Below are 10,455 nucleotides of genomic sequence, written 5' to 3'. Positions count from 1 at the left end.
GGGAGGGACGTGGTGAGGAAGAGAGAGAGAGAGAGAGAGAAGCGAATTGTCCCTCCAGCCGCAGCGCCTTTTCCTACCCTGCGGCCCTCACAGACACTGTCTCCCTCCGCCGCCGCGCTGTGACAGTTTGGTTTTTTTTTTTTTGTTCGTTTGTCTTTTTAATTTTGTTTTACATTCCCTTCCTCTTCGCAGACCCAACCCCCAAAAAAGGAACTCAGACCCGTAACGTGCAGCAGCAGCTCCTGTATTTTTCGATACAACCACTACAAAGAGGGAAAAAAAAAACACGAAAGAAAGCGTCGGGGTAACGGCAATTGCGCTCAAATCGAACGCGCTCTCGTCGCCTTTCCTTCCCCTCCCCCACCACACCTGTGGGGAAAAGAGTGCGCGGGGCTGAAACACCTTTTTAGTATTATTTTTGTTGGCGCTGCTCGGGAACTGGAGTGGGTTTTCTTGGGGAAACGTATTCCCTTCACCGGTTTTCTTTCGTCGGGCCTGCTGCTCTTTGTGGCCCTGTCTCGCCCTCTTCCCATCCCCAGGGACCACCTCACCTGCTTCCCTGCCTTTCGGGTGAGGGGAGGGAGGGAAGATGTCGGGCCAGTCCATCACCGACCGGATCACGGCGGCTCAGCACAGTGTGACCGGCTCGGCTGTGTCCAAAGCCGTCTGCAAGGCGACGACCCATGAAGTCATGGGCCCCAAAAGGAAGCACCTGGACTGTAAGTTCCCCCCCTCCCCCCTAGTGCCTGCCAAAACTGTGCCTAATTGGGGGGGGGGGGGGAGTACAGGAGCTATCTTTATTTATTTATTGCATTTGTAGCCCACCTATTTGCAGGCTCAATGTGGCTTACAGAGTTTTGTCAACATGGTCATTGCAGGGTGACAGTTGCATTTAATATTGTGCAGAGGTTAAATAAGGGTAGACAGAGGAAGGAAAGGATTGATTAAGGTAGTTATGTTAGGTGAGCTATCTTGACTGAGTGGGGCGAATTGGTGTGAATCTTAACTTTCTAACCTGCTCTCTCTCTCCCTTCCTTCCTGGCCATGAACTATCTTCTGTATTTTCAGTTCCTACATTTTTCTGCAGGTTGGACTGACTTGCGTTCCTTCTATCTTAGTGAAGGTTTCATGCTCAACACACGTAAATGCTGGGCATTGCTGGCATCCTTCTTGGGCTTTTGTATCTGTGCATTCTTCTCCACCCCCCCCCCCCCTTATTCTGCCAGATACAGTAATGCAGAAACGGTTGCAGACGATTTCAGTAGTTTTTATTTTTTTTCAAGTGCAGGATATGTTGAAGATTCTAACAAGAATGTTATAGGACACGAAGGTAGCTGAGACTTGGAGGATCAGGCTGCCTCTGTCGAACTGTAGAGAGGTGTGGTAGCCGTGTTAGTCCACTCTTAAGGTTATTAATAGAAATCAAACAAAATAAAACACGGAGAAGTAAATGAGATGATACCTTTTGTACTGGACATAACTTAATACATGTATTAAGTTATGTCCAATAAAAAAAGGTATCATCTTATTTTGCTTGATTTCTATTGATAATCTGTAGAACTGAAAAGAGACTAAGCTGTGTAATGTGAAGGAGAAAAGAGAATACAAAGTTAAGATTCTGGGATTTTATTTCAAAGTTAATTATTTAATATGGAAAGTTATGCACTGTTTATAACAATCCAGTAAAAGAAGGCTGCTTATTATAGGTTTAGGTGTATATGCAGTGTGGAACACAAGTGGGTGGGATGCCAATAGGATATGTAGTATCCAGATAGGCTACTTGTACTGTGAACTTTTTTTTCTAATTTAGCATCTGGGATGTGTGTATATAGATATGTATGTTGCATGAAAATGTGTTTGGTGTATAGGAAGAACTTGAAAGAGCTCGCCAGTTCAACAATTAAATATATGTAACATAGTAGATGATGGCAGAAAAATGTTGGTAATGAATATTCATTGTGGTGGACTTTGGTCCTGGGGAACTGAGGAACTGAGTTTGATTCCCACTTCGGGCACAGGCAGCTCCTTGTGACTCTGGGCAAGTCACTTAATCCTCCATTGCCCCATGTAAGCCGCATTGAGCCTGCCATGAGTGGGAAAGCGCGGGATACAAATGTAACAAAAATAAAATAAAAAAATAGACTGTTCCTTTTAAGCGACCAGTCCTGCTCATTAAACAAGTTCCAAAGATTACCTTTTTACTTTGGATAACAAGTAAACCTGTAAAGTGTGGGAACTCAGTGATAATCTTGCTGGGGGGGGGGGGGTCAGTTTTGTCCTACCATGCCAACTTAAGTGATTTTGAAAATAGAAGCCGCATGTAGGTACAGGTTTTCTGTAATTCAGGATAAATGAAAACTTGCTAAAATCCTTGCAGGCTACTTTGCTGTTCTTAGTGAGTCCCAGTTCTTTCCAACCTTGACAGTTTCTCACCTGGCATGAATCTTGCTGGCGCTGCCACAGATGGTCATTGTCTTTCTATTTCACTGCATAATAATCAAGGTTCCTGCTCTTCTCTGACATTTTCCAGGCCTGTAAGAAGGTTTGCTGTCAGGACTCAATCTGGGAATTTCTTTCCTCTTCATATTTACAACAGCTAGCTCCTTCTCTTCCTCTTGAGCTCTGTCTCACATAGCAGTTCCTTTACTATAGCAGCGCAGTGATTGTGTATGCTAAGACAATACATGTGGGTTTGTTTGTTTGTTTTGCTTCAGGTTCTTTGTAGTAGTTAGTAGGATTTCTGCAATTTATAGCAGCTTAATGGTTCATATTAGTGGTATTGACAAAACACTAATTCTGTGGTACATATCAATTCAAATTAACATAAACACAATATACAATGTAAAAGTGTATTTCTAAATATTTGCCTGAAGGTTGGTATTAATTATCAGAACTTAAAGCCTAGAAAATTTGCTTATCCGGGGGTCTTTATGATTATGTGGTATTACTAATAATGTATAGAAGAATTTAGAAAGTATGTGTATGTGAAATATAGAAATGATAAGTAGTAGTTGTATTTCACCTCCCCTCATCCAGCAGGTTATCTCCCTCACTTCAAAACTAACCTTAAAAGACTTAGCTGTGCTTGACTGTCTACAGTGGATTTCATTGTAGTGTGAAAAAGCTCACCTGGACAACTAGATTTTCATATTCTGTACAAACTGCAGTGTTCAAAACTTTTCCTGAGTTACTCCTTAGTTATGTGTTTATAGTCTTTGTAATTGACTTATTCTGCCAGGAACCACAATTTTATTTTGTAATTGTTACCATAGTGTTGCACTGCCAAGCTAGCCTGAGCTTATCTTGTCATTCTGTTTTCAGATGTGTGCAAATTTAGCAGTGGGTCATATATTGCACACAGTGGGGAATCCTGTAGTTTCAGGCAATTTGGTTCCCTATCCCCCCCCCCCCCCTCCCATTTGGATCAGATTTTCGGGGTAGCCCTTTGGCTACAAAGTTAGCGCAGCCCAGGTCTGGTTGGTGTGTTGCATACTGGTAGGATGGTGTTTTTCTTTAAGTGGACCCGTGAATGCCCTTCCATGAGGAGGTGCAATAAGAAAGTATACATTTTTATTCTTTCCAAGCCAACAGATGTTGGACATTCTCAACCTCTTTTGTATAATTCTTTCCAAATGTCTGCTGGCTAAATAATTGTCCAAAAATATAATGGAATGGGATAAAATGTAGCATGAGAGAAAAACAGTAAAAGACATAACGAGTTTGAAAGTGGACCAAATCAGACGTGGGGTTCCAGAGAAATGAGCCCCCCAAAATACGTCCCAGTGCATTTCTATGGGGGGAAAAGAGTTCTAGCATCTGTAACATAGAAACTTATAATGAAATGTAGTAGTTATGGAATAGGACAAGGAATTCTTCCAAACCCCTAAATTGACCCATTCTCAAACTGCTCCCACAGCTGAAAAACTCCCTCCCCCCCATATCTTCCATACCACTCTTCAAAATTGACCCATCTTAAAACTGCCCTCTGCAACTGCCACACCACCCCTAAACTGCCCGTATCCCTAAAACTATATATCCTGTAAGCTAGTTTTCTAATTAATTGCTATATACCTGTATATTACCAAGTAATGTCTTTTGTCATGGGCAAGGCTAGAATAAGCCATTAACAAACTTTGCAATTGTCAAACCCAAAACAAAGAAGCAACCCAAAACTTCATACATACTTTAGAGGGACCCTGTGAGATGTGCTCAGGAGGTTATGATTTTCTACTGTCTGGCCTTTTTCAGTCAGCAGTGTGTCATATTAATATCCAGAAGGCAATTTCTGCACATTTTTCTGAGTTTAAAATTACCTGCTGCTGTATGTTCCTCCTGCACCCCCCCCCCCCCAACCCCATTTGAGTCAGCTTGCCCAAACTAGCTGCAGAGTTCCTAGGTAGGATGAAGGCGGCTCCAGTCACAGTAAAAGAGGAGGTGATCTGGAGAAAGTTTTCCATGCTATAGAAGTGAGATTTAATGTATCTGGTGGTTAGTGGAAGATAAATGAACTCCCCCCTTCCAAAATGCCACAATATATTTTATGGGAGAAGCAGTTGTAACAACTGCAGTATATATAAACTGTTTCACTGTAACATTTGTGATTTTAAAGGACCTTTCCCTCTCATCTTCTCCTGATCAGAGACACAGAAAGTACACAAACCTGTACAATCATGTGGATAAAGGTGAGCCAGTCGATATTGCGTATCTGGATTTTCAAAAGGCGTTTGACAAAGTACCTCATGAAAGACTCCAGAGGAAATTGGAGAGTCTTAGGATAGGCGGTACTGTCCTATTGTGGATTAAAAACTGGTTAAAAGATAGAAAACAGAGAGTAGAGTTAAATGGTCGGTATTCTCAATGGAGAAGGGTAGATAGTGGGGTTCCTCAGGGGGGTCTGTGCTGGGACCACTGCTTTTTAAACATATTTATAAATGATCTAGAGATGGGAGTAACTAGTGAAGTAATTTAAATTTGCTGACGACACAAAGTTATTCAAAGTTGTTAAATAGCAAGAGGATTGTGAAAAATTACAAGAGGACCTTACGAGACTGGGTGTCTAAATGGTAGATGACGTTTATTGTGAGCAAGTGCAAAGTGATGCATGTAGGAAAGAGGAACCCGAATTATAATTGCTGATGACTAGGAAATGGATCTAGGCGTCATCGTTGATGATATGTTGAAACCCTCTGCTCAGTATGTGGTGGCGGCTAAGAAAGCAAATAGAATGTTAGGTATTGTTAGGAAAGGAATGGAAAACAAAAATGAGGACGTTATAATGCCCTGGTCACTGCATCTCAAAAAAGATATAGTGGAATTAGAAAAGGTACAGAGAAGGGCGACGAAAATGATAAAGGGGATGGGAAGACTTCCCTATGAGGAAAGGCTAAAGCGGTTAGGGCTCTTCAGTTTGGAGAAAAGATGGCTGAGGGGAGATATGATAGAGGTCTCTAAAATAATGAGTGGAGTGAAAAGGGTAGATGTGAATCACTTGTTTACTCTTTCCAAAAATACTAGGACTAGGGGGCACGCTGTGAAGCTGCAAAGTAGTAAATTTAAAACGAATCGGAGAAAATATTTCTTCACTCAACGTGTAATTGAACTCTGGAATTCGTTGCCGGAGAATGTAGTAAAAGCAGTTAGCGGGGTTTTAAAAAGGTTTGGACAGCTTCCTAAAGGAAAAGTCCATAAGCCATTATTAAGATGTGTATGGGGAAAATCCACTGCTTCTTTTCTAGAATAAGCAGCATAAAATGTATTGTACTGTTTTGGGATCTTGCCAGGTACTTCTGACCTGGATTGGCCACTGTTGGAAACAGGATGCTGGGCTTGATGGACTTCAGTCTGGCCTAGTATGGCAGTACTTATGTACTTAATCCCCAAACCCACATAAACACAGTCATGTATTCATACTCCCCACCAGTCCGCCTCCCAACATAGACACTCAAAACGTTTACATGCAGAGGGCTTGGAAAGAGCTGTGCTTTACATGCTTTCCCCACTTGTTGGTAATGCTTAGAGCAGAGTGCACTTTACAATAACTCGTATCAATTATTTTGATTCATTCTGTAATTTGTTTAGCTTTCATCACCTTACACACACATTTTGGAGTAGACATGTTACCAAATTGGCATGCTGTACACCAGTTGTCACAAACTGTCTCACATATAATCAGAGCTGAAAATTGAATTTGAATTATGTGCATTTCCAGATTTAAGCCTCAGGTGAGTTATAGATCGTGTGCAATAGGTATTTCCTTGCACCAGAAGGCTTACAGTCTTTGTTTGTATTTGAGATAATGGAGGGTGAAGTGAGTTGCCCAAGGTAGTGCAAGTGGCGGGAGCAGGCTTTGAACCTTTATTTTCATCCTACTTCTCTGGTAGCGTAAAATATATGAGCACTGATGTTCAGAGCTTGAAGTGAGGCAGTCTGATAAACTATGCTGTTGTTTTACTGTCATCTTCTATATTCTAAGGAGAAAGCAAAGTATCTGTGCTTGGCTACATAAGAAAAAGCTGGGGCTGATGTGTCCTATCCCCTAATAACCATACCAGTATACATATACATTTTATTCCAAGTCCAAATTCCTTAAAATTATTTTTGCTACTGCCCTGAGAATCCCCTAAAAATCCTTGTGATTGTTTAAAATATGGTTTCTCCCAACTGCTTACAAGGCAGGAAAAACACTAAAAGTTCTTTGGTGCTAGCTCACATTTTCAGGAACCAGTGAGAGAAATAAATCCACAACAATGTTTCTTTTCTTCTACATACCTCATCTGGCCAATTACATCTATGATCAGATCAGAGGTAACCAACAGCAGTGTGGAATTACAGTGATGACCACTGTTCCGCAAATCTGAATTGTTGCTCTGCCTTCCTATTTAGAAAGGAAACTCAAAAGCTAACGTGGTGCAGGAAATCCAGGCTTGGATCCTCCATCCAAATGCTGGTGGGACCTTGCGACACCATGAAGGCAACACACTCGCAGGCTTAGGAAGGGACCAAAGGTGCTGCTGCTACAGTGCCATTGAGGATGTGCCATAGATACTGGCATGCCCATTTGTGGAAGATATATTAAACATGAAAGCCAGTGCTCCCTCCAGCCTGCTGCAACTGGTGTTTGGTAGATTTTATACTTTTGAAATACTTTGCAATTAATGGAAGATATGGCTGTTTTTAAAACTACTTCACAACAGGAGGATATAACTATAAATTGAAAAAGTAAGAACCTGGTTAGTAAAATCATTTAGCATCTTTTTGTTTAATTTCCAACAAGGCGATAAGCTGTCATGTATGGCTTATGAATTATCAAGAATGTGAGCTTAATATAGATCAGTGAAATGGCTTTTCATCTCCAGATATCTGTTCAGATTGATTGTGATGATAGCTTTTCAGTGACCTGGCTGAGTAAAGTTGTATCACAAAACAATTCTGGTTACCAATTGGCAGCTGCTTTTAACTGTTTTAGTAGTAGTTAAATATTAAATCAACACAGAAAACTTCCCTTGTGCCCTTCAAGGGCATCTGTCTAAAAAGCAGGTTCAGGCACAATGACAAGGCACTGAGAGATTCTGTCTGTGTATTTATTCTGTCATTTTGATATCTTTCATCAACAGCAAACTAACAGTTTCTAATATGCACTATCCTGTTAGTATGTGATTTCTGCCACAGGTCCCATTTTGTGTAGTGGGACCTAGTTACTAATAATGTGCGTTAATGGCATTAGTAACTAGCTGTAAGGATTTCAAGAGAGAAGGTTGTTTCAAGTGTCTACCTCTCTGTGAAGCTTTTCAAGAGCTTTCAAGCAGTTGAGCCTATTAAAATTTATGCTTATAACTGTTAAAGCAAAGGGAAAACAAAGGAGTAATTCTTAAAAGATCACCTAAAGTTAGGTGCCTGAAGTGTATATGCTAAGCACAAATTCTATAATGACAATTTCATGTGTAATTGCCATTATAGAATACTAGTTTAAACCTACAGTTACATACCTAACTTTTGACGTGGGCACTTATGCTATCTCATTTGCAGATGCTTAAAACTTCAATGCTGTACTGCTGAATCAGCACAGAAGGACAACTCCCAAATGCTGAACGCTAATGAGATGCAAATATTGGTGCACTCAAAGTGTTGAGCATTAGGGAGCTGTTTAGAAGTTAGGGAGTGGATGGTGTCTGGCACTTGCACTGGAGAGTTGTGTGTTAAGCCGTGGGGGGGGGGGGGGGGGGGGGGAGGGAGGAGGGAAAGAAGCGTCTCATTAGTGAGGAATAGGATGGAGGTAGAGCGACTCAACCCAGGCACAGGATGGGAGGGAGAGCAACCCAACCTAGACAGAGAACCCCCAGCAGGCAGAACTCTTCCCAGGTTCCAGTGGCCCCTCCGCCACCCCTGCCTTCATCTCTCTTCCCAGCTGCACAGACTCCAAAGCCATGCCATATGCGAATGCTCCAGGCAGTGGAAAGCAGTCTTATGACCCGCATTATGGACACCCCAGGAGACAGCAGAATTACTAACACCTCCATTCCTTTGCCTCAGCTGCTTTCATGGAAGGTTTATAGATAGGCGCTAGCAAATGCTAGTATGGTGCTAATAGCCTCTAGCACCCGCATTTGCTTCTGAGCATTGAGCTTCAGTGTCTGGTGTAAATTCTTGTACCTAACTACTGTCATATTCTATAACCTTAGCTTGTAAGTATTAAGCAAGCCCCTGACCTGCCCATGCCCCTCACACATCCATATCCCCTTCCATTTTTGGGTAAAGGAATTATGTGCTAAGGTTATAGAAACTAATTGCAGGCATGTAACTGCAACTTAGTGCCAGTTAACGCAATTATAGCCAATTAATGCCAGCACCTAATTTTACAATTAAGGTATGCACATAATTGACTATTTTATAAGCTGTGCATGTAGTTTTGCATGCTAAGTGTGAAAATGGGCATACAAGGTTATAGAATTTGGTGGGGGGGAGGGAGGAAATGACACATTAATAAGCAATTTAACTTGATGATTTGCATTTACTACATCATGAGTTTATTTTTTTTGGAATATTTGTTTATTCATTTATAGCTTACCTTAATCAAGGCGAGTAACATTTATCTCTCTATATTTATATATTTATCTCTCTCTCTTTTATATATATATATATATACACACACACACACACATTAAAAACACAGATAAGATCAGGCATATAAAATATCCACATTCCCTTCCTTATATTTGTAGAGGCTTGTAACATCACAAAGAATTAACAATTGTTCAAGTACTCTCAGTATCCCCTAACCTACAGATATAACCAAATGCTGCTGTAAAGAAATAACATTTCAATTTTATCTTGTCTTAGTCTCTGTTTTCTTTTTAATTGCATTTGGTGGATGGTTCCACTCCCTAGGGCCTGCAGTTTCCAAATGTAGGAATAGTATGCATGTAAATGTTATTTAGGGACAAATTAGTATATATACACAATTGGGAGAAATTGCAAGAAAACATGTTACTTGGGCACCTAGGATTTGGCGCTTTGAGGGCAAATCTTTAACGGTGCACAGTGCCTACTTTCCTTTACGAGATACTGTAACAGGCTAGATATACACACATAATTTAGGTGCAACTACTTAATGCCAGCAATAAACCTGGAGTAAGTGCTTGCACCTAAATGCTGGTTATACACGTGATATAGTATCCTGTAAGTTAGCATTGCCCTTTCTATGCTCCGCCTATGTGTACACCTACCTGTCAAATACACGCTGTGTAAGAGTTGAATGTATTTACTGAATAGTGTGTATGTGGTTTTTCAGCATTTACATACATATGTTCCAGTAACATTTTAGTACATAATTGCTGAATAAATGTTGTTCCATGGCGTCCCACAGATCAATCCCGAGACTTGTGTTGTGTTCCTCTACCAGCAGGTGGAGATAGAGAGAACCTCCGAGGTTTGCTATATGTGGACCTGTGCAGCCAACTGAACCTCAGTATTCTCTCTAGCTATCTAGCAGGTGGAGGGACATCTCTGTTCAGCTATGGTTTAATCTGGCTACTGGTGTCCTTTCTGCCTAGTTTAGCAGAGACAGGAGTTGAGTGGCTGCTTGTGGTGTACATCTGGTGATGCCAGGTCCCTCCCGGTCTCCCCCTACCTTTCCTCCGTTGCCCGGGGCTGTTGGCCTGATCGGGTGTTTCCTTTTCTCTTCTGACTTTGACTTAAAAAAAAAAAAAAAAAGGTAAGAGACTTTGTTTTGTTTAATCATACGGAGGAACTAGACGTTCTGCTGAGTCAGTTTTGGGGCAGGCGTTTGTGGAGCATGTCAGTGCCTTCTGAGGTGGCTAAGCGCTGCTCCCGGTGTGGGACCGGAGAGCAGCATCAGGGGAGTGTAGTCCTGCCGCCGTCAGCCCACAGCGGGTGTTCAGCGTGACGGGGGTTCCCCTTAGGCATCCGGTGAGTCGGAAACGCAGGGGATAGTTTCGG

General features: G+C 41.6%; 1 protein-coding gene across 1 annotated transcript in view; it reads left to right on the top strand.

Moving 5' to 3' along the window:
• Window positions 1-5: 5 nt before the first annotated feature.
• The window catches only part of LOC115474500 (phosphatidylinositol-binding clathrin assembly protein-like), a 186,718-nt gene continuing 176,268 nt past the window's right edge, over window positions 6-10,455 (top strand). The window contains exon 1 of the mRNA XM_030209990.1: window positions 6-719. Within this exon, the coding sequence (XP_030065850.1) occupies window positions 590-719 (130 nt within the window). The 5' untranslated portion in view covers window positions 6-589. The remainder of the gene's footprint in view (window positions 720-10,455) is intronic.

This window comes from Microcaecilia unicolor, chromosome 7 (genome assembly GCF_901765095.1).
Source record: "Microcaecilia unicolor chromosome 7, aMicUni1.1, whole genome shotgun sequence".
Classification (NCBI taxonomy): Eukaryota; Metazoa; Chordata; class Amphibia; order Gymnophiona; family Siphonopidae; genus Microcaecilia; species Microcaecilia unicolor.
Note: the sequence above shows the minus strand (reverse complement) of the source record. Positions and strands in the feature narration are given on the sequence as shown.